This window comes from Penicillium malachiteum, assembly GCF_028827825.1.
Source record: "Penicillium malachiteum strain IBT 17515 chromosome Unknown utg000001l:1.0-8184562.0:1.0-8186909.0, whole genome shotgun sequence".
Lineage (NCBI taxonomy): Eukaryota > Fungi > Ascomycota > Eurotiomycetes > Eurotiales > Aspergillaceae > Penicillium > Penicillium malachiteum.
In genome coordinates, this window is record NW_026643094.1 from 7,149,061 (window position 1) to 7,172,457 (window position 23,397).

At 45.9% G+C, this 23,397-nt stretch overlaps 9 protein-coding genes across 9 annotated transcripts; 4 read left to right on the plus strand and 5 right to left on the minus strand.

Annotated features, from left to right (window-relative positions):
- Positions 1-26: 26 nt before the first annotated feature.
- N7483_002640 (RNA recognition motif domain-containing protein) lies at positions 27-879 on the minus strand (the record flags this gene model as incomplete). Its single annotated transcript, XM_057086077.1, has 3 exons — positions 27-182; positions 258-558; positions 680-879. The coding sequence occupies 3 exons, from the start codon at positions 877-879 to the stop codon at positions 27-29; spliced, it is 657 nt and encodes a 218-aa protein (XP_056952226.1).
- Positions 880-2,257: 1,378 nt separating this feature from the next.
- N7483_002641 (uncharacterized protein) lies at positions 2,258-2,803 on the plus strand (the record flags this gene model as incomplete). Its single annotated transcript, XM_057086078.1, has 1 exon — positions 2,258-2,803. One exon carries the CDS (start codon positions 2,258-2,260, stop codon positions 2,801-2,803), a length of 546 nt encoding a protein of 181 aa, XP_056952227.1.
- Positions 2,804-3,416: 613 nt separating this feature from the next.
- N7483_002642 (uncharacterized protein) lies at positions 3,417-4,247 on the minus strand (the record flags this gene model as incomplete). Its single annotated transcript, XM_057086079.1, has 1 exon — positions 3,417-4,247. The coding sequence occupies one exon, from the start codon at positions 4,245-4,247 to the stop codon at positions 3,417-3,419; it is 831 nt and encodes a 276-aa protein (XP_056952228.1).
- Positions 4,248-7,846: 3,599 nt separating this feature from the next.
- On the plus strand, positions 7,847-9,835 carry N7483_002643 (DUF2985 domain-containing protein; the record flags this gene model as incomplete). Its single annotated transcript, XM_057086080.1, has 3 exons — positions 7,847-8,522; positions 8,595-8,984; positions 9,042-9,835. The coding sequence occupies 3 exons, from the start codon at positions 7,847-7,849 to the stop codon at positions 9,833-9,835; spliced, it is 1,860 nt and encodes a 619-aa protein (XP_056952229.1).
- A 465-nt stretch (positions 9,836-10,300) lies between these two features.
- Positions 10,301-11,167, minus strand: N7483_002644 (uncharacterized protein; the record flags this gene model as incomplete). Its single annotated transcript, XM_057086081.1, has 1 exon — positions 10,301-11,167. The coding sequence occupies one exon, from the start codon at positions 11,165-11,167 to the stop codon at positions 10,301-10,303; it is 867 nt and encodes a 288-aa protein (XP_056952230.1).
- A 7,037-nt stretch (positions 11,168-18,204) lies between these two features.
- On the plus strand, positions 18,205-18,776 carry N7483_002645 (fungal hydrophobin; the record flags this gene model as incomplete). Its single annotated transcript, XM_057086082.1, has 3 exons — positions 18,205-18,526; positions 18,576-18,667; positions 18,720-18,776. The coding sequence occupies 3 exons, from the start codon at positions 18,205-18,207 to the stop codon at positions 18,774-18,776; spliced, it is 471 nt and encodes a 156-aa protein (XP_056952231.1).
- Positions 18,777-19,362: 586 nt separating this feature from the next.
- Positions 19,363-19,958, minus strand: N7483_002646 (thioredoxin family protein; the record flags this gene model as incomplete). Its single annotated transcript, XM_057086083.1, has 3 exons — positions 19,363-19,654; positions 19,727-19,802; positions 19,916-19,958. The coding sequence occupies 3 exons, from the start codon at positions 19,956-19,958 to the stop codon at positions 19,363-19,365; spliced, it is 411 nt and encodes a 136-aa protein (XP_056952232.1).
- Positions 19,959-20,128: 170 nt separating this feature from the next.
- On the minus strand, positions 20,129-20,799 carry N7483_002647 (snoaL-like domain-containing protein; the record flags this gene model as incomplete). Its single annotated transcript, XM_057086084.1, has 2 exons — positions 20,129-20,594; positions 20,651-20,799. The coding sequence occupies 2 exons, from the start codon at positions 20,797-20,799 to the stop codon at positions 20,129-20,131; spliced, it is 615 nt and encodes a 204-aa protein (XP_056952233.1).
- Positions 20,800-21,557: 758 nt separating this feature from the next.
- On the plus strand, positions 21,558-23,135 carry N7483_002648 (uncharacterized protein; the record flags this gene model as incomplete). Its single annotated transcript, XM_057086085.1, has 1 exon — positions 21,558-23,135. One exon carries the CDS (start codon positions 21,558-21,560, stop codon positions 23,133-23,135), a length of 1,578 nt encoding a protein of 525 aa, XP_056952234.1.
- Between the last annotated feature and the right edge of the window lie 262 nt (positions 23,136-23,397).

Below are 23,397 nucleotides of genomic sequence, written 5' to 3' on the forward strand. Positions count from 1 at the left end.
CCTTAGTCTTGGAAGGAATGCCATCTTCAGGGGGGACCGCGCTGCTTCTGAGGACGTGAGCGAGGCTTAACCTGTTCCTTCTTAATCTCAGTAGCAGGGGCAGCTTCGGTCTCGTTGGTGGTCTCAGCCAAAGGAGCCTGCTCAGTAGTAGCAGCCTCAGTGGCCTCCTGTCCCTCCTGAGCCTATAGTTCCATGAGTCAGTATTCCGAATCGGTTTCAATGTTACGAGCGGGAAAATCGGAGTTGGATAAACATACACCGCGTCCACGAGCAGAACGACCACCGCGTCCACGAGCACGACCACGACCGCGGCCCCGACCACCAGTGCGCTTGCGACCCTCGTTACCACTAGCACCCTCACCACCGCTGACAGCACCTTCTTTGGCCTCAGCAGGCTCGGGCTTGCGAGCGAGCTGAACGGAAACCTTACGCGCCAAGATCTCCTTGCCTGAAAGGCTCTCAATAGCAGCAGTGGCCTCCTGTGCGGTAGCAAGGTCGACAAATGCGTAACCGACAGGACGGTTGGTGCGGGGGTTCACAGGGATCGAAGTGCTCTCGCTAACATTCGAAAGTTAGTATGCTTGTTCAGATGACAGCTGTCACATGAGGTTCACAACATGGCCCCATAATGGACCTGGAGGCGCTAAAAACCGCATCTTCAAACTAGCACTTTACTTACATGGTGTATTCCTTGAAGAACTCCCTGAGCTCCTCCTCGGTGGTCGCATAAGCGAGATTTCCAATGTACAGACGACGGCCCTCATCGGCGCTGGCAGTCGCGGCATCCTGGGAAGCTACAGGGGCCGCACCATTTGTGGTGGGGGTGTCATTCAGGGTGGTAGCAGCCACGCTGTCAGAAAGAGCATCGACCGCAGACATATTGACGGGATTTGACACAAGAAGTTTCTAGAAGTTTGGTAAAACGAAAAAGCTGTGATGTGTCAAACAAACAAAGAGGGGTGTAGGTTTGTTTGTCTGTGTTGGATTGAGAACTTGACGAGGAGGGAAGGAGCAGGGTAGCTTGGTGCCCTAGATACCGGTTAGAAAGAAGGGGGGGGGTAAGAAGAGATGGGTCAAATAGATAGAAAGTTGAACTCTTGAAAGGAAGGAAGAGAGAGAGGGAGAGAGATGTGGTTGCTTTGGCAAGGGAAAGGAGGAGGCGGTGTGCGCTAGCCGCTCTATTATGGAGAAGTCTAGACTGAACTAAAAGTGTTGGTCCCTAAATTTCGGCTTTACATGGGGTTTGCTTAGGGGCTTAGTGGGAAAACGTAGGCTGGAGTTAGGGGGCGGTGGACACTAAAGGTGAACCCTCATTATATTCTGCCCCGAACCTCTGAATTCTGCCCCTGCAGCTTCCGTGGAAACCCAGAAAGAGTTGATGTCATGCTGGAGACACCTCTCAACTTGATTCGGTGAGTTGCTATCATATTCGATCCTAATGAAGCTATTCACTTGGATCTATTATTCTACATAATTCATCCCAAAGGTGAAAATTTATGAGTCAATCGATTCACTCAAGGTTCAAACACCTATCTTACAGCTCCTCGTATCGTGTTTATGGTTATGCTGCCCAATTTACGCCTAGTCAAGTCCCTTCGTCTTAAAGGCGGATCACCATGAGGATCGATCTTCCACCTCAGCCGGCTCCACTTTGCCTCTAATGGGTCTCCACGTTTCCAGCTAAACGTCAACAGTGAAATACGGTGTGGGAAAAATGACAATGGCTCCATGAAAAATGTCGGAAGTATTCATTCGGTCGCAATGGTTCTTAATACTGTCACTGCCTGCAGCGACAAGGTACTGTCCCCCGAAAAAAGCAACCTGGCTCCGAACATACATGACGAAAAAAAATTAAAAATTAGAAATTAGAAATTTCATGCAGACTGCATTCTGCAGTCAATCCCCTCACCCCTCATCCCTCTTCCCCTCTTCCCACATGTGCACACCGCCATCACCTAACGTGGCCGTCGCTAGTGACTGCAGTAGATGGTAAAGCCTCTTCGATGTTCGCAGGCCTATATACCTCTTTGATCCATCTGGTAGCGGGGATGCAGGAACTGTAAATTTATTATGTGCAGTGTAGGTGAATCTCGCATTGCGCTGTTGCTGTTTTTCGTCTTCCATGAGGCAACGGGGTCTTCTTCAAGTTGGTTCGCAGCGGTCTTGCTGGCGTCGTGGATGTCTGTCGCGATGTGGTGTTCGTGGTAGTCATGGTAGTCATGGTCATCGTGGTCATTGTGGCTGGGACTACTCGATGATGATCGGGTCCTCAGCAGTGCGGCCAGAGCCTATTGGCGACTTGCCCTCGTCAGTGCCAGCTGGCGTGGTGGCTGCCATGCCCGAGTCGTCGCTGCTGCCAGTCGACGGACTAGTTTTGGGAACTGACTGGGAGCCACCCCGTACGGCGGTGGCGGCGCTCTTTCTCCACTCTTCGATCGCATTGATGGCACCGTCGGCCTGTGCCTTATTCATTGGGCAAGTTGCCAAGAACACGGAGTACAGCGCGTTGACGACTTTTTCTTTGCTGCACCCTTGCTCGAGTGCGAAAGCCTCAATCGGGAACGTCTCAGTGATCTTCACCGTCATGTTCTCGAAGAACTCGACGGTACATGGGCCTACCGGCGTTGAGGGGATGGTAGATCGTCGATTGGGGTCGAAGGGCTCCAACAGGAGGGACATCTCACAGGGACCAGCCCGGTGGATGATGGGTGAAGAGAGACCGTCAGACATTTTGATTGTACTAGAGATACCAGATCTTCAAGTTCAAGCGCAAAATGGCTGTGAGAGAGAGGAGAAAATCTGAGTATAAGAAGATTTCTACGAGTTTATATACTGCGATTTAGATTTCTATTCACTGATATCTTTAATTTGGCTAACATTAGTTCTAAAAGACGCCTCACTTTCGTGGCAGTTGGTGGGTATGAGACCATTGGCCTTCATTCACTTCACATCTCACCTCACCTCACTTGCATTCAATGGAGATATCTTCCCCAACTCGATCACTAACATTCAACTTGAATTTGGAGCATCTCCATACCCCGAGAAAGAGCAATCTCCAAATCTACATGGGAATCATCTAGTAGAAGTCACTGGCAAGCGCTCAGAAACCGTGAGGTCTTGATTTAGTGCCAGTATTGAGAATGTCGACTTATCAGTTGTTGCCCTAATTTAGACCACAAGTGGTATCAAGGCTGCACATGTGACCAACCCTAATATGAGTCTGTTCAAGTTTATAGTTGATTTCCTCATATGATAAAACACAATAAGTTTTTGTTTCTGATTTCAGGATATTGGGGAATTCTATAATCTACATACAAGACGCCCACCCTCGAGACCACAGGAGATGGAGAAGACCCATTCATTCCCAAATAATCATTTTGCATATTTTGGACAAGCTGTTCAGCAGATTGAGTCCTTTATACATCAGACTGATACTGTGGTTCTTCTGACAAAGCTTTTGATAAGTCCTTCGACAAAGAACCTGGGTGCATATTGCAGCCAATACGATCTGTCTGTCGCAACGAGATACAATCGAATTGATCAGCCGCCTCGCCCCATCGGCGTTCCCATCGATAAGATGTAACTTCACGGATAGAAGAGGCCATCTGAAGCCCAATGGTTTCTATATGTCTGAGAATATCGTGGCAGTAATTCAGTTTGTCGCGATTCTTTATGTCGATGAAGTGGATTGAAGCCATATTGATAGGGAAGAATATAATTTTGGAAAACGACGCTTTCATACCCTTTTGGAAACAATAGGGCAGGGTACGAGGGATTTTGTCTGCATATGCTCCTCGAAGAACATACTCCATGTCTTCGAATTTCGTGCCAGTATCCTCGACCGAGGAGAGGTTTGAGTGTAATCGGACGAGGGAGCGTGCATGGTGAAGGACTGGCAGGAGGATAACCATATTAGCCCAGAACAGGTTATATAGCAGCGCATTGCGTAATGATGTGAATTCATATGGGGCGCCGAATGTCCCTTCTGGAGAAGGCACTTCGAAGTTTTTGCACTGCCACAAAGACGGTTCTTTGCCAAGGTGTCCATCTTTTTGTAGCCTCATCAGTTTTTCTTGTGTCTCGTAACATTTCTGCAGGATATTTCGACAAGCCACCGGGTCGTTATGCTTGGTTTCAATTGCGGTTTTCAACGACCCAGTAGATGCTATTGCTTGGACCATCTCGAGTAATGGATCTCCATTAGTAGGCTCCATAAGATAATCATGCTCCGCTTTTGAGAGATGCATCCCGGTAGATGTGAGAGCCTGGTAAAATAGTCAGCGCATTGAAAATTGGAGAACTCGTAGTTGTATACATACGAGGTATATCTTTTGGTTAGAGTTGTAAATGGTATCAACGATCGGATCACTCTTTGATTTTTCCTTATACAATTTTAAGAGGGTATTTAACCCAACTATATGGATACCTAAGGGATTGAGACCATTAGGTGCATAGAGTGCCTAGAAATTAAATGATAACATATTAGCAGAAATCTCTAGAAATATGGATCGACTTCAAGGGTCCATACATTGATCTCTACACAGATAACAGTAATGTATAAAAGCTCATCCGAGTAAATGCCTCGCTGTATCATACTGGATATTTGTCGCATCGCACTGTTGTATAAGTATATGCCATGATTCAAGATCGTAGCATCACGGTTCATTTTGCCTAGAAAAAGGCAGGACATTGCGGACACGGCTCTGTCAACCATCTGGCTCTTCTGGGCCAGGCCTGCGATTCTGGAAATCACAAAACTATCGGATGAAGTGGTGGAATGGGAAGATTCACTGAAAAAGTAACGTTGATAAAAGGATGCGAAAATTTGCAGACGGATTGTTTGTGCTGAGTGGACGGTGACGGGTAGTATAGGATATTGAGAGCGGGCCAGAGTCGCGGAGTTTACCGTAGATGCGGAGAAAGGTAAAGGTGTCTGTTGCACTTTGGCTTCATATGCGGAGGGTGCCCCAATAAAATGACGGTATCTGTCCCATCCTTGACATTTGAGACCGCGTTTGAGACAGTTTCCACATTCGGGTCTTTGCTCATCGCACTGCCAGCGGTTAGATGATTAAAAATCACCCCACATGGAGTCGGGAACAGATGTTTACCTTGATTTTCCGCCTTCTGCAGTCTGGGCAGCCTTTTGATTGCCATGGTTTTCCACCCATCTTCAGGAACTTAGGCCCAGGATGCTTGTTGAGTGCGTAGACACTGGGGATGAAAGGAACATTAGGGGGAAAATAAGTAAATCAAATGTTGGAGAGGAACCCGTGGACATAAGCGTTGAGACTAGGCCAAGAGAGGCAGACTGGCAGATCTGCATATATTTGAGGGAGAGGTTACTCCACATGTGCATAACCGCCAATTAGGAGGGAAAACTTCAAGATGGAACAACAATCACCCTTAGTACATGTACATATGGTTAAACTCCACTTGTAATAATAGAATTACTCCACAAAAGTGTACACTGACATGCAGATCGAGTTCCTTTTCAAGTTCACAATTCGCAGTTCGCAGTTCGCTCTCATGATGTTGAGCTTGAAACGTCGTTAACTTGAAACAGCCATACCATGAGTGGTCAGTACAGCTTGTAAAGGTAAGACTTCGGGAACGACTCCAGCCCTGGAGGGCTTAAAGGGTCCACTGTGGCGTCAGATTCTAATTTGCTGTTCGGCTGTTCCTCCCGTACTCCGGAGTATTCAACATTGATTTGGAATTTGCTTCTCTCTTTCAAGTTCTCTTATATTTGGACAAAATATGAAACCATTTGAGCAGCCAGCTAATCCAATGAAGAAATGGCTCCATTACTCAACACTAGTCAAGACATCTCGCCTAAAATCTGTACTAAATCCGAACATTTGGCCCCCAAATGCCTGGTGGGTCTTATGCGTGACTGAGAAGCGATTGATTCCAATGGCGAAAAACGAGCCTATCGAGGGTGATCAGATCAGAGAGATGAGCACACACATGTGTATGTCAACCTTGGAATGATCACATGTGCGAGCTTATAACTTTTGATCATTAGCGAGATCCATCACGGCGCATATGACCCCGGGGGCAGGCACTAATAGAACCACATGCATTGTTCAAACTTCATCATTAAGTCTAAAGATAGAAAATTCAAAGCTTAATATCTCATGAATAGCAAAGAAATACAAAAAAAGAAATAAAACGATAGGATTTCCAACATTGAACTTGAAAGTTGTTTTGTCCAATGCTGCATGTGGTGTTCACCTGGGCAAATTAGTAGTGAGAGCCTCAGACCGAGCTTATTCGAGGTGCAGCAACACTAATCACCACTTTAACTTGAAGTGTTCCCTTGTTGACTTAAAGTTTTCAGAGATATTACTAGTAGATATCCCTGTCATGGTCAAATCCACCATTGAATATTTAATCAGCATCTCAAATCTGATAGAAGATTGAATGAAAGAAGTTGAAAGATACAATATGCCGTATGGGACCAGACCTCTAGAGGCACATCAACCCAGATCTACTAGTATAACATTGAAAGATCACCTGAACACATCATGATAAAGTCCCGCCACTCCTACTAGTACCAGTAAATCAAGTTAATGAGCCTTAAAAATGGGGGTCCAGTATCATCCAGCTCATTCTACAGTGAAATCAATGATTAAAAAATTATACCTATCTTCAAGTGCTCGCTGTGGAAATTGAATGAATTGAATCCAAGACCTGCCAGTGCGCACGAGATACTAGTGAAAAGGGGACAAACTTAAAAGAGACAAGAAATGGTATTGATACGCATCAATAGTACAAAGTTGTATGCACGCGAATGGAAAGAAAAGTACACAGTATATCCCTGTCTCCAAGGGATCTCTCTACCATTACATAGAACTTCAAGTTGAAACTCCCCTAAAAACTAGACTAACCACTACCAGTTGACCAGGCCAACTGCCACTGTTTATGGTTAGGAATAGTATACTGACTTTATGTAGACTAACTTTTATACTCACCTTCAAGTTCAAATGTTGGTACTATTCTCATATGACATTTAATAGAGGCTCCTACCATACACCAATCTAAATAGTAAATCCGAGTCTCTACCACATATTTGAAGTCCCTTCAAATGTTAGGTCTTTCAAGTTCAACTTGAAGTTGACCGTGACCTTAATCTACCCAATCTCAATGTCAATCCCTCAAGTACAAAGGCCAATATATTAGTATATATTAGTATAAGTTCGAAGTGATTTTTTTTGTATCTGAAATATCAAGATTATCCTAATGGCACATATTAGATAAACACCAACTGGTCAATGTAGCTCATCCCCACTACGGAGTACAGGACGGATAACACAGGGTATGGAGTGTTGATCCACCTTTTGACCCTTTCCAAGGTTGTACTTTATTTTCTTCTTGGAGTAAGTTGCCACATGTGTACCCAATTCCCATTGCCAAGAGTATCGTTTTATCACCAACTGATTCTGACGACAACTTCGACGACACAGATCGCCATTGGGTCACATCATAACACTGTGAGCTTAACCGGATTGACAAGGATTGACAATCTTGTGCCAGCGGGGATCGACACTTTAATATCCTTGCACAGACTCCCTTACTCCACATCCTCGTCACTATGCGAAAACAAGATTCGGATTTGGTTGGCTTACTCATCTTTTAACTATCGGCTGGAAGTCGGGTCTCCGTTCCAGAACTGGCAATCGAAATTCTTCATCCTCGTGATTTGGTCTTCTTATCTGTCAATGGTCTAGGGGGGGCTTACTAGATCTATTTGACGTATCTCGTGTGGCTTGTTGCGCGGTCTGACTACCCGACTCCATTCTCCCCACCTTTCAACCCCTACGATCTAGAAGACCCATACCCCATGGATCGCATTGAGCCTGCGGAGGAGAGGACTCCTCGGGAGAACACCCCAGAGTTCCAGTCTGACCAAACAACTCCTGAAAGACCTGTGCTGTCGACTTTGCAAACCCCCGGTCGACCTCGCGCTCCATCCACTCGTTCCCGCCGACCGAGCATCCGTCTATCGCGATTACCCTCGGCTTCGTCTTTGGGGCCCGACAACAAACAATCGCAAGCAGACCCCGGAATTGGATCATCACTGCAACGCCAGGTCTCTGTGCGTTCACCAGTCGCAGAAGAAGATGAATCGGTGCATGCAGGGAGACGGCGGAGCAGTTCCGAGCCCCGACGTGGTCGGTGGTCATCGCCTCCTTCGAATATCCCGCCGCAGGTGGCAACACCCATGCGCATGATGCCTTTGAGCGAGGAATCCTCTCATCATAGCCCTTTACCGACCCCTCAGGCCTCTGGTGCTCAGGGGTCTGACTTAAATGCTCCGACCGAACTCGAGGCGCCTGCTCCGACTTTACAACCCCCTCGTAGTATGCTACGACGGACGAGCCAAGCTGCGCTGAAACCGTTTACACGAAATCGCGCATCTACCGTGACGGGTGCTCCACAGCGTACTGCAGACGAGCAACAAGAGCCGCGGATCAACGAATATGGACCTCATGTTGTTGATGTGCTGGATGTTATTGGTATGTCATACGATTGGCTCACTTACGCTGTCCTTTCAATGTTGGAGATTCCTAGCTGACAAGACTGTACAGATCCTGAGGTTTCTGCGCTTTCAACTCTTACCAATGTTCAAAATTCACTCTTCGTACCTAATCTCGGTGGTTGGATCAATCGTATGCCGACCTACACTATTACGCGGGCACCCCCCTCCGATGAAGAACAAGGCACCACAACAGATGAGGGCGAGGGATCGGACGATTCCAAGGCAGAAAGACCGACTTTGGAACAGTTGCGTCCCTTCTCGAGCATGTCATCGGTATTGGCGGGGCCACGTTACGCTGTCTTGCCGGAGGGACACGAATTGGAAGGATGGACCAAGGAAGATTTTGCTGAATTGAATGATCATGTTCGACATATGCTTCATTCCCGTCGGTCAAAGTTCAAACGGGCCATGAAGGGATTCGGGCAGTATGTTCGAAAACGTGAGTTGTCCTACCTCGTAATGTTACTTTTCTAGGAGCTCTACTGACAAATTGTAGCTCTTGGCTTCCTCGTGACGCTTTATGCAACCTTAATCACTCTATTCGGTCTCGCCTGGGTACTTTTCTTGATCGGTTGGATTAATGTTAAGGGTCGGCAGAGTTATCTCATCAACATTATCGACAACGTTCTTGTGGGTCTATTCGCTATTATGGGTGATGGCCTTGCTCCCTTCCGAGCCGTCGACACATACCACATGGTTTTCATCGCTCACTATACCCACAAGACGTGGAAGATCCGTGATAAGAAGGGTCTCCCGGGTCTCAAGGACAAGAATGATCTTCCAGCTCGGCCCGAGAAGGATGTCGATATCGAGCTTGGCGACTCACCCAAGGAGGAAGAAAAGGAGTTCACAGTCCTTGACCCTGCACAGCAGCTCAAATTGATGCATCATCAGACCAAGTTTGCCAAGTCTCACACTTTCTATAAACCCCATGAAACAATGACTCACCACGCCTTCCCGATGCGCATGCTTGTCGCTATCGTGGTTATTCTCGACTGCCACTCTTTGCTCCAGATGGCGCTTGGAGCCTGCACCTGGAGTATGGAGCCCCCAAAACACCGTCCATTCGCCCTTACTACCGTCATCCTGTGTTGTTCAATCACCTGTAACATTACCGGTGGTGTGCTCATCATGATCGGAGATCGGATGACGCGCAAGAAAGATATTGTGGAGCGTCTCTTCCGACAACAGCTGACGGAAGAAGCCATGAGGAAGATGGAGAAACGAAAAATCAAGGAAGAACGTCGCAGCATGCAAGCCGAACGCCCTCGGCCTTTCAATGGCACCTGAATTGCTTCCTTGCCTGTATTCTCCCTTTCCATCGCATCCTTCACGATCATCATGATACTCGGAAGATATGTCTCTTGGTAAATGTGAGCTCATTATCTTCTCTCTCATTGTACAGTCTACATAATTGTTGCACGCCCCTTTTGGCTTGAAAAAGCTATATACTGAAGCTTCAAGTTGGCGCTATCTGTTCTCATTTTTGCTTAAAAGGATCTAAGATTTGCTTTTTCTACCCCGATATATTGCTTTTTAATAGCTTGTTCCCCCACATTTATGATTCCCCAGCGCCTGTGAATCCATACCAATGGATGATTGAATACTACTACACCTTTGAACTGAATTTTTGTCAATGTAACAAATATCACAATTAGATCATCGCTATAAAACACTGACATGAGCCTCATCTATATGTAAACCTTGAAACCCCCACCCTTTATACTAGTTACAATCTGTAGCACCACAAACCACCTATTCGGTAAGAATAGCCCCCTCCCCAACCCACAAATCCCCACCATTCTTCACAACCTCCTCATAAATCCACCTCCCAATAGAAGTGCGATGAACCGTATACCCAACCGCAGGCTTCTTCTCATTCCCAACCCTCAACTTCCTATACGGATCCTCCTTCCCAGGAGCAGGGATAAGGTGATCACCAGATAAGAAACTGGGACGAACAAGAATCAATCCCCCAACAAGTAAACTCTGCTCCTTCGACTTCTCCGCCTCAAAAACCTCCTCCATCTTCAACTTATCCTCATGAGGAATCGGTAAGAGCGTATCATACATCTTCTTAAACCAAAACGGCACATCATTCAACTCTTTCTTGATACCCGTACTGGATATCACAGTAACCCTTGGTGCAACGGTCGCATATGCATCAAAATTCACAAATCGCTCATCTGCGATGCGTCGTAAAGCGCCAACGAGGGTTTGGGCAAATTCCTCAGTAATATGTGGATTCGCAAGTTCGATATGAGGCATTGTGGGAATTCGCATCTTCATTTTCTCGCATGGTGATGGCTTGGTATAGGTTATTATTCCTGTGCCTCCGATTCCGGAAATGATGCTAGATACGAGAGTTGGTGGCTTGTTTTCGTTTTCTCCCACGATAAGTGTTTGAATCACGGCTTCGATATCGGTGGCGTCGCCTTGGATTATGCGGAGGTGTTTATCCAGTGTTGAGGTTGTTAGGCCCGGTTGTTCGAGGAGTTGCGTTGTTAGTTTGCTTGGAGTTCGGGCTAGGGCGATAACGTTGTAGCCGTTTAGAAGGGTGTAGGCGAGACAGGCGTTGGTGCAACCACCTGTTGCTCCGAAGAAGGCGAATGTCTTTGACATTGTGATTGAAGACGAGGATTTAGAAATTTCGAGTAGAAATCAATGTTCGGATGATGCTTGGATCAAAGTATCAATTGGGTCAACTTGAAGTTGAGGTTGAAGGTACTGAATGTTTATTCAAGTGGATGACTTCAAGTCGGAAGTTGAAGTTGAGGTCCACCATAATGACGGACCCCTATCGGTTTATATAGTCGTTTTCGACTAAGTTGAACTTGGATGAAGCTCATAGTATCATTCCCATAATATCTTCAGGTAAGTCCCGAGGGCGCGGAACCGGCTCAAAATGGAAATATAATGGGGGCCGAATTGATCCTTCGGCATAACAATTTAGTAGCGGTAGATGCATGCATAACCAGGCACCATAATCAGCCCGCCGGGGTAATGCTAGACCTAATCTGGTTTAGTGTCGGGAGGACACAATGTCCGATACGGAGGAACTTTCGCTCCACATCTTTCACATCTTCTAAGGTTGATGACATTGGAATTAAGGATATTTAACGTTGCATATCAATTCAAGTTATTAATAGCTTTTCATCTCAAACCATCTTCACACAAATTCCACGTCTCTGGTTGGCTGCCCACGCCACAAACTTTGTTCCTGTGACTATTCCTCCAACAACAATTGATCTGCCTAGTAGTCATCCGGCTATAATGATGACCCGACGGTGTATGTCGACCTTTCTTTCGCCCTTATGTTCAATTTCTTGTGGTGCATAAATGTTTTCCAATTCGTAATTCTGAGCACACTCTGAGTTAACAGTAGGGCTGACACTCGTACAACAGTCCATCGTGATCGTACGATTCGCACCAAAGACATCACACAGAGCAATCATCTAGCCATTGAACACTACCTAAGAGAGGTTAGGGAAAAGGAGGAAAGAGCAAAAGAGTCGGATGACTTGGAGAGAAATAGCATACCCTGAATCCTAAGGATATCATCAACGCTATTGCAATATTCAAGTTTGCTCCGGCTCCGGCTCGTCTTGTGCATAATATGCATTGTTTAGTCGGCGCTGTCGAAGTCGATCGTCAGCGCACAACCATGATCTGATAGAACGCTGCATCATTAGAAACATTTGAACGGTATTCACCCTTGCTTCATGGTTCTTCTCGACCACATGATGACTGTACCCATACACCACTGGGAAAAGTATTTCCAGGGCTGCAAGGAAACCACCGGACTTTCCCCTTCCCGGGACTGTGTCTGGAAGCTTGACGTCCTTCAATTGCCGGTTGAATTCCAAGAGAGGAGAAGACAAAGACTCTACATTCTGAGAATTTAATATTTCCCTCTCCCTTCTACCTCCAGCCACTCTCGAAGAAATTCAACATCCATTTTGCTCATCGACCATGCTCCTCTATTTCAGATTGCCGATTATATTGAGGCTGTACAATCTCTTCTTTGAGTGCAAGCTGAGCCGCCTGCGGCTTCGCACCTGTGTTCTTAACCTTCGTCGGTTTTTCTAGTGGGCCGATTTGCGCGCCTTTTTGCATTCATCGCTGCTCTCTGTTCGCCGGACATTTTTGGTCTCCATCGACGATGGAATTCATCTCCTCGCCCTTTTTGGCATGGCTGCGTGCGGATTTGCTCCAGCAGTCGTCAGCTGACGATCTGAAAGGGACCATTCGGTTTCCTGGGTTGAGCTTTCAAAGGGTTTGGCTCGGAGTCTCCAAGTTGAACCTCCATGGAATGTCATTTCTGTGCCAATGACCTTATTGTCCTCGAACCAGCTCTCAAAGGGGATTTGAGCCCTTTCAATGGTAGAATCTCTTCAGTTGTCGTATTGAGAATTCAGTTGGGACCTTTTCCGAAGTCTCTGAGACTTGTGCGATGAAATAAAAGGTTGATCAACTTTGGAACTTGTCCAGGGTCATAGAGGTGCAGACGGGCAAGTTGTCGACTTGTGTGTGTTGGCTGAAATTTTTCCAGTGGGAATTTCAGTGCCCTCGAGAAACACGCAGGGGGTAGTCCTCATTTGTAATGATTCGGTTGTGTTTCGCTTTCTTTGGATCCTCTTCAAGGCTGTCTTTCTGCATTAGAGACTTCAACCTCTCACCGGGCTCTCACCGAGCTCCCACGGGGAGGTGCTCAGGTGACGACGAGGTAATACCTCGCAGTTCATGATCAACTTGAACGTCCTACGATCCAGAACCAACTCAAGGTTCAATATTTAATCGTAGTATAAAGAATGGAGAGAGTGATAATCATGTGTGATGGTAAGTGAGGCGTTGTGTTATCAATAATTGGGTGAAAGTAAGGGAAAAGTTGCGTTTAAGTGAGAGGACAGAAATGGTATTTTGGTTTAATACTGAGGTGTAGGTGAAGGATGAGCTATAAATAATGCTGGCGTTCGAATGCATTCTCTAAAAACACGTATTCAATTCCCTGAACCAGACGCGTTCCCGTTCGGTGGGTCGGGAAGAAACCGCTAGCCTCTCGTAGCTCCGAAGGTCTTTATAAATTATAACCGATCGCGAATCATCGCGACGAATTGACCATGCGATCGCTCGAAAGGGCTTACCAAAATGTCAAGTCTTACAGAAATTTCCCTCCCAAGTCTGCCAATCGAACTTTTGAATAGAACTTGCAGCTATCTGGAGCAACCGGAGTGGGCCGCACTCAGATTATCTTGTCCCTCCCTTTACGCAAAATCTTTGGATGCATTCGGAGATCGGTATTTCAAAAGCATTTGCTTCATTGCCACTAGCGAAGGCGTTCGAAAACTAGAAGAGTTGGCAAAAAGTGAAACCGTCCGAGTACGAGTCCGACAGTTATGGATGATTCCGACCGTCTTTGAAGGTCGCCATGGACGGAGCCTTACTGAGTTCAGGAGGTCTCAATATTCAAGATTACCAAGTGACCATAGGCAGAGAAAGAGCCTTATCAAGTTCAGGAGGTCTCAGTATTCAAGAACACCAAGTCACCCTATGGAGAGTGATGATGTGATACTTACTAATTATACACTCTATCAAGCTATAGAAGCCGATAATCTGGCTCTGCTTGAATCGGACACATTTAGCTCCAGGCTTCATACATGCTTCCTTTATTCAGAAACCTCGAGTCCGTCGGATTAAAGCATTATGCGACGGACTTTTTACTTGATCAACGGCAAGCCGATTTTCGATATCTTGGACTACAGGAGTTGAGAGATCAAGTTGAATATGTGCATCACCACACAGGCATGAATTTTCTTCAATGGCAACAGGTAGCCAAGGTCAACTCTCTGGCCTTATCAAGGGTTTGACTAGGTCTCAATGAATCCAATCAAAAGATCAGAGCCTTGAACACATGCGGTGCCAACTTCTGTGGCTCAAATTCTCCTAATCTTCCTCTCACGCAAGAGCAATACAATTATCTTCTTCTCAAGCTTGGAGACCTGGAACATCTTCATATGTGCATTTGCTATGATGAGGACGATATGGATCGTGCTGCAACCTCAAACAACTACATTAATCTTTTGATTTCCGTTGCACCTAGACTGAAAAGGCTTTTTTTCTCACAATGGTATCAAAGTCCACGCGATATAGGAGAAAGTTACTTTTCAGACCTCTCTCAGAGCATCAGATTCACCCGACTAAAAGAGCTTCATCTCCACTGGATTCAAATTCAACTTGAGTCTTTCAAATCATTTCTTAACACCACCAAGGGAACCCTGGATTCTCTCTCACTCGAGTTGGTAACTTTGAGCTCCACCATTTCCCCGTCCATTAATTACGAGCGGACTTCTTGGAGGCATGTTTGGGAATTCCTTGGAGCAGAGTTGTCACTACAGACTTTTTACATGGGAAACATTGGCCATGGGAGAAACAAGGTGATGATTCAAGGGCCTGATGAATTAGTCGAACCGACATACACTGCCACTTTTAATGCAGATGTGACCGACCTTTGTTTCAATGATTGGATCAGGCAGCTCAAGCCAATCTCAACAGACAGTCATGATTTATCAACACGAACATATCCAGGTTTGCAGCCGACTATGCTCCCAAAGCCACAGAATTCTTTTTAATAACATTTTTTAGACTTGCTCCGTGTGAGCACACCTCGTTCATCCCTTAGGGCACCTCGATCAAGGGATGCGCCAGCTTCTGGCCCCCAAATACACGATAGACGCCCTCGACCCCTCGGATTGGGACGAAATGAAGCTGGGCCCATAGTCATCTGCCGACCAGGAAGAAATCGACTTACCATAGTTACCCGCCATTCACATTGACTCCGACCTACGTGAGCCACTCTCACAAAATACCACGACCATTACATCAAGCTTAGAGCTGGGGTTGGGGTTGGAAATATGCATTATTCACAATCGGAACTCCTTGAAAGATCAATATCACATCAGTTGAAGGGGCAGGTCAATTACATTGGTAGCTCATGATTAGAAGAGTCAGCCACAGAATTACGTAGATTTGCGTATCAGAATGAATAGAGATTGGTTCTGCTCGACATCACTGCCAGGTGGGGAAAGCCCCTTTGAAGCGGGGACACATACGTATAGCACTTGAGACACATGTGCATCATGATCAATATTCAATATTAATATTCCAAGGTTAAGATATTCAATGTTGATGATCCTACTAATACCTATTATGTATGTCCATAGGTCAGTTCGGTACGATATGTCATGATCTGACTTGTACCACACATGTGCACATGTGCATATGAGCGCAACCAGTCAATTTCAAGTTCTGTTACTTCGAAGCCTCAACTTGAACTTGAAGCCTTGGACTCTGAGCTGGCATCCATTTGAGGTCTCACAATTGCAAATATCACCCATACTATACATATATCAATTGATGTTTCCAACATTTGAAGGTTCTAGATCCATCCATCGATACCTAGGCAGTACCTACATACTAAGTACCTAGTACTACTGCCCACATGGTGCCAGGTGGCAGTCCTCACTCACCTGGCAGGCTGTTGGGTTCAAATGTTCAACCTTGGAAGTTTGAACACAACATTGAACGGAGAAGAATTTATGGTATGCATCACCATCATGATGCTCTTCAAGTTGCCGGCGGCTCCCGACTCTGCATCCATTCAAGTTGATGGATAGCACCTCAAAGGTCACGGTGAATACTACTCAAGTGCTAGTACATACATATATACTATGTAGTATTTCCAAGGTTATGCCCAGGTGTGCAAATGTTCGAATGTTGATTCTACCGGGGCCTAAGAACTGTTGACTTTCAAGGATGTTACTAGTATGTACATATGAACCACGGGCAGCAAAGCTCAAACTTAAAGACGACGACTTCCAAGGTTCTGGATGAATCTTTTCCCTCCAAGAGGCGCCCATGTTCCAACATTGGAAGGTTATCCCGTGATTACCAACTCATTCTTTGAACCTTCCAACTTGAAGGTTGAAAGCGCCATCTCAAGCCACCACAAAACCACAATTCTATGGCTTCAGCTACAATACTTAATTCTTTCAATCAATTTCAAAGATTATTTATGTAGAACCCGGTCGGATTGATACCTACCTTCGCCCGCCAAACTGATCCTTTTGAGCCGCATCTCAGACAACGCATATAGAGAAATTACTAGATCTGGCAACGAAGTCTCTAACTGTCCTATTCAACCTTGGAATCAATTTACACTTGGGTACTGAACTAATTTACTCAAGTGCTCTCAAAAATCATATTTAAATATTACTAGTATTACCTACATAGGTATGCAGATCAATTGATGTGAATCATGAATCATCGCTGTCCAGCCCTTGAGAGCCGTGGTCCTAATAAGGGGCTTCCCCTGGATAACATTTGAAGACACCATTTCCAACAACTCTGAAAACATGAATTTTCAAGCTTAATGAATATTTTGCACTTCAATCAAATAATGCAGTATGATTGAATGGATACCAGCAATCTTGAAATCATTCAAGTCATCGCCATTTCAGCCCTGGAGTCTAATGTGAGGATCGATCTGCGAATCAAGGGTACCGCTAATCCATTCCTTCCCTGTGATCCAGGAAGACTCCCTTAGCAAGTCAAATGTAGATCCTATCGGTCGCCCATCGTAACGTAGAATGAGCAAAGAGGGTTGAGTCGAACATGGGGCGAATATTGGTGAGTGGAGATTGATAGGGTGAGGTTCCTGGCGTCTCTACTAGGGACTATAGGGACGAACTACTGCCAAATTTGATGGAGATTAGATTTGGTCTGATCCACTATGGTGAATGTGATCTAGGATACATTAATTAAATTGTTGAAGAATGATTTCAGTATGAATAGATGGGTAATTGAATTTGTCTTGGGTTCAATGAGGATTCCCATGACCACTGTAACCAGTATCAATGTCGTACTTGGCCTTAGAAGTTACTATCATGCATGAGTACTCCCAAGGCAGATCTGCTCGCGGAGAGTCAATAGTCAAATTTTGAAAGAAGGTTACATAGACTACGTAAATCGCCCTGGACCCTGAAAGTAAAATTGGCTAATATAGTGCATTCCTCGTTCCGTTCATAGTAAAGATTCAAGGGAACAGTCCTCAATTTTGACTCTGAGCCTAGATAACCTTGAACGAACATAAAACATCATCCCGGAGTCACTATGACTAATTATGAGTCGAGAAAACATGTCTAGCAGGAGAGATGCTTCACATGGAGCAGGTCACTGAATACTAGGCTTGTAGGGTCGCCTTCATGGATGCCGCCGCAGCATGGAATGTAGGGCTCGGATGATTGAGCACCAAAGGGAGAGCTCCATTCAGGAATTAATGATTGCTAAATTCCAAAGAAAAAGGTACACCAATCAAGGTGCCAGGAGCTCCATCGATTCAGGGTCCTCGTGCTCCACATCGTTGAATAGTGCATTCCTACGACAAAAATGGGTCGATTGTTTTTGATATCAACAGGGGAAAAAGGATCACCAACAACACTCAATGGCTCAAACCTTTCAAGATAAAAGGCTTGCTTGGAATCGTCCCAATCCTTTCTTCATCACACACTTCTATTCCATTCTCTCTACCTTCTACTTCAAAACATCCCAAAAACCCTATCTACTTTTTAAAGTATAATCTTTAATTCTTCATTCTATTCAAAATGCAGTTCTCTCTCAGCGCCGTTGTCATCGCTTTCGCCTCTCTGGCTACTGCTCTTCCCACCGAGTCTACTGGTCTTCTGAGCCAGGGTGGTCACGGTGGTATCAAGTGGCCCGTTCCTGGTGGCATGACCGTCAAGGAGGCCCAGTCTAAGTGTGGTGACCAGGCTCAGCTGTCTTGCTGCAACAAGGCCACCTACGCTGGTGACACCACTGATGTCAACTCCGGCCTTGGTGGTGGTCTTCTCTCCAACCTGATCGGTACTGGATCCGGTGCCGCTGGTGCCGGTATCTTCGACCAGTGCTCCAAGCTGGATGCTCAGAGTATGTACCTTCCACTGCCATCACGTATTCATTTACTAACACTTCACAGTCCCCATCCTCATCGCCGTCGATGCTCAGGACATCCTCGACCAGCGCTGCAAGCAGAACATTGCCTGCTGTGCCAACTCCCCATCCGATGCTGTAAGTATCTACGTCTACATATGTTCAGAGAATCCAGCTAACGATAATTTAGGGCAACGACCTCATTGGCGCTGGTCTTCCTTGCGTTGCCCTTGGCTCCATCCTGTAAGCGACTCGCTTTCAGCTTCTGGTTCGATTGGGGTCAATCGTTGGAGGAGTCCGTCGGTATACCTTCATCTGTTATTTCTTTTTGTCTGTTTGAGATCAATTACTCTTGATATGTGTCATGGAGGTAATAATATCTCTACCTAATACATAATTTTCTTTTCTACCCATCTCTTCTCTGGTAAACTTCAGCCTCTTCCAACCCGTAGAACTTAAACACATAGCAGACACCCCGCAAAGTCCAAGTTTTAAAGAAATGAACAACGATTTGTTCATACCAGCTCAACCCTTTGAACACTAAGTTAGGATAATATCAGAACTGCCAGTGCCCCCGTCTCCCAGCTGGACAGCTCGAACATCGCTGGTACCAATAGCAGGTTGTATCACTTTCTAGCAGGACGACCGCCATGTTTATGAAAGTATCATACCAATCCAGCCACTTCCAACAAGCATGACTTATGTCATCAACCCTCCCATAACAACGAGAAAAAAAAAGCACTTGGTTCAATGATTCATTCGTGATATGCTGTATAGTCCTCAAAATATACAGTCCGCTAACTATCATAGCCTTGCGGCCACGAGCCACTAACTTATGGCGAGACCTTCTGAATAGCAGCATCCAGCTTGCGGATATCACCACCAACAACGCGCTCCACCTCAGCACCACCATTCAGTACAACAAAGGTGGGCATAGCAGTAACGCTGAACTGACGAGCCGCACTTCCCATCTTATCAACATCGACCTGGATAAAGCGCACCTTGTCGTACTTCTCGCTCAGTTTTCCAACCTGGGGACCGACGGCTCTGCAGGGTCCGCACCATGTAGCGTAGAAATCGATGACCGTTGGACCGGAGGAGATAAGGGCCTTGAAGATGACCTCACTGTGAGTAGAGAAACGTTAGCATATAGGTCTCTGGTGCATATAGTGATAGATGGGAGTTCAAGCGTCTTACTTGTCAATGTTGGTGACTTTTCCGTGGGACTCCATTGGTGTGGCGGCTGCTTTGCGGCGTTGATAGATGTTGTAGACTGTTATGTGTCAGCAACGATCACTCTTCAGGGACGCACTTTCGTATTTCCATGTTTCGAAGCGCGGTTGCTTCGATATGTAGCATGGAGAGATAGATTCGCTGATCACTTACGTATCCAGGCAACAACTATGAAGAGGATTGTTCGGAGCTCCATTGTGGGTTGCTGGTGTGAGAATGCGGGTGATGGTGGAGCCTCATAATGGAGCGGCCCACGTGATCACCATACAATAGAACTATACAAATATCTGGATGTTGATCTATAGCATAGGTTTTATAAATGATTTTCAATTTTGTGTTTATGGTAGATACTTCATGATAGCTGGGTCATTGTAATTTCAGCCAGCGATGAGATTCATCCATAAATTTGGTGACTGTCTCTGGACGATCCGTGCCTGGTAGATCCTGATTAACCTGGAATTCTTTACGTGAAAGAACCCATCCAAGACACCTATAACTGGCCCGATGACCTTGCAGGTCAAAGTTTGCAGGTACCCGAAGAGGATATGCTGGTGTGATAGAGTCTCCATCATATATCGCCTCCAGAGTCAACATCTTCCATTCCCCATTGACCTTTTGCAATCTCGAAATGAATCGCGCATAAGACACGCAGTCATATTCATGGCCCTCGTACTCGAAGCGGAGATTGATGCTTCCAGTTGACTCTGATAGCGCTTTATTGACATTCTCATTGAAATGGATGGTTACAGGGCAGATCTTATGTGAGGAAGTCGCTCCCGATTCCGCCATCTTCTTAGATCCAAGCACGAAATCCTCTGCCGTTCCTTCAAACCTATGGGATATAAGCAACTCAACTTATTGCCCAGGTGGAATGAAGAAGAGGCTTACCAAGAAATGTTGATCGCTGTTTTCGAGGCATCTGGGTGATACGAATTGCGTAGATTTTCCCATTGTGCCGTGTCTCTGTAGTAACGTTCTTGAACAAGCAAGGACTGAATTTGCAACTGTGCCAGGTATTCTTCAGTGTTTTGGACCATATTTTGAAACTCATTCAAACGAAAGTCACAACTAGGTTGAATTCATGTAATTTCGTGACCTATATGACGCGCTTTATAGTGCTTGCAGTGGGACCTAACCGGATCGGGGCGGGTTCCTGTACAGCATAGGACCCACGGTTTATATCCATAAAGCCGAAACACAGATATGATTCATAGGTGGGAACTATTATTAGGCTTTGAACTGTATCCATCTGATTAGAATAACTTTGGAAAGGAGATTTCGATATACTGACCTCATGTTGACACTTTTCCGAGCTAGGAGTCTGGGGTCAGGAGGTACAAGTCCAGCGATTCAGAGTGATCCCTCCAAGTAAATGGTTATGATAACTAACATTCTTCGGAGATTTTTAGCTCTGAATGACAAAAAACTCTGAAGCAGTGCTGCATTTGCTTTACTTAACTTAAATCCCGGTGATTTCATCAACTCAACAAGCACCAATGAAAAGCAATAAGCAATCTCAAGACCTGATTCATGTAAGGATATCAAAACTCACCAGAGCTGAAGAGGCATCCCCATTGGCTATCAAGGAAGGCTGGCATTCTTGGTGATCAAGCAAGATATGGATAGCGTGTCCCTGGTATGCAGGGTATGGGGTCAAGGTAGAAGGGGCATAAAACAGCAAGAGCATCCAAGAGCTCAAACTGCAGCGCAAGCGCATAATGCAAAATCTCACTAAATCAACACACTCAAAACCAGTTCTACACGAGCCCATTGAAACTACGTGATTATGCGGCAAATGTACGACGATGAGTCCGAAAAGGAGGACTCGCTCTCTGTCATGCGCAGCAACACCTCATTGAACGGAAGACCCGATTCCACGAACGCCATGCTTCGTATCTCCTTGTTAGTTGCGTTCGCAGCTTGGATTGTCGACTTCGATAATGGGTACACCGGTACTGTCCTCATCATGCCTTCGTACAAAGAGGCCTTCGGTACTTGCAGCGAGTTACTGGATCCGGAAACTGGAAAGATTGTCGAACAATGCTCCATCACAGCTTTGCAACAGTCCCTCATCAGCCTCAACTACATGTTTATCGGTATCGGTGGTGGAATATCTGGATTATCGGGGAGACTCTTTGGTCGCCGTGGGACGATTCAGATCGGTTGCGCGCTTGCTATCATCGGCGCGGCGGGGATGCTGGGTACGGGTGGACGAGGTGAAGGGAGTTTCCTACACTACATGGTCTGTCGATGCATCAGTGCTATTGGAATTGGACATATGATTTCTGGAGCCGTGACATATGGTTCGGAATGTATCGTTGCGTCGAAGCGTGGATTCGCGTTGGCGCTGTACAATGTTGGTTTGGCGATGGGGAATGTCGCTTCGTCTGCTGTATGTGCCGGATCAGCGAAGCTGGAGCCAGGAAATAATTGGCAATGGAAGACACCTATCCTATGCCAGATTCCATTGGGTTTTGCTCTGGCAGTGAGCATCTTGATGTTTCCCGAGTCGCCGCGGTGGATTCTGAATAACAACACTGAGAATGACGACGACGCAAGGAGGGCGTTCGCGATGCTTTATCAGATGGATCCTTTTGCACCGGAGATTACGAAACAGATTGAGGATGTCAAGGCACATATCAAGGCCCAGAGAGCCGCTTCCGAATCAACATGTTGGTACCACATTTATCAGAAGAAGCATATTCGCCGGACAGCAGCATCTGGACTCGTTATGATTGGACTTTCGATCACCGGGATTCAGTTTGTGCAGCCATATGCAACGACCTTTCTTCGCAGTGTTGGAATCAGCAACCCATACCTCATCAACGTTATTATTGGTCTATGTATTCTGGGAGGCGCAGGTCTGGGTCCATTTATTGTTGAATATGGTGGACGTCGACTGGCAATCATGGCCGGGTACACCGTGATGGCAGTGTGTATGTTGATTTTATCATCTGTGAGCACAGCACTCGGCCACAATGATGTTTCGAAGATGGTTGTTGTCATCCTCTTATGCTTCTGGTCATTCGTCTTTGGTGGAACTATCGCCCCGACTGCTGGATTATCATCTGTGGAAATGCACAGTGTCTCATTGCGGACATATGGGCAAGCGAATACCACAATTCTCTATGGGATATTCTCATTTGCTGCTACGTTTTGGACGCCTTACATGCTGGATGCTCAGTATGGCAATATGGGTCCTAGTGTGGGTTACTTCTATGCTGGTGTCACGGTCGCGATCCTCATATTGGTCTTTTTGCTCGTACCGGAGACAGCGATCCTCACGTTGGAGCAGATCGATGAATCTTTCAACTCTGGGATTCCCGCTTGGAAAACCTCCGTGGCACGGAATAAGGAGTTTGCACGGCTTTGAAGTCAAGAGATGCAGATGGGTGAAGACTCTGCTTGATCTCACGCATGTGGATAATGGATATTGAATGTTAATGAACAGAAGAGTCGATTGTATTGATGACCTTTGGTATTGTACATAATTGATGAAAGACGAATACTTGAATCTAATCCATCAATACTGAATGAAGTAGCTTCATGTGCATGAATTTTCTCGACAGGAATAATGCGCAGTGACGGGTCATCTGGACTTTTTTTGGCGAGTCATATTGGTGGCTATGAAAGTA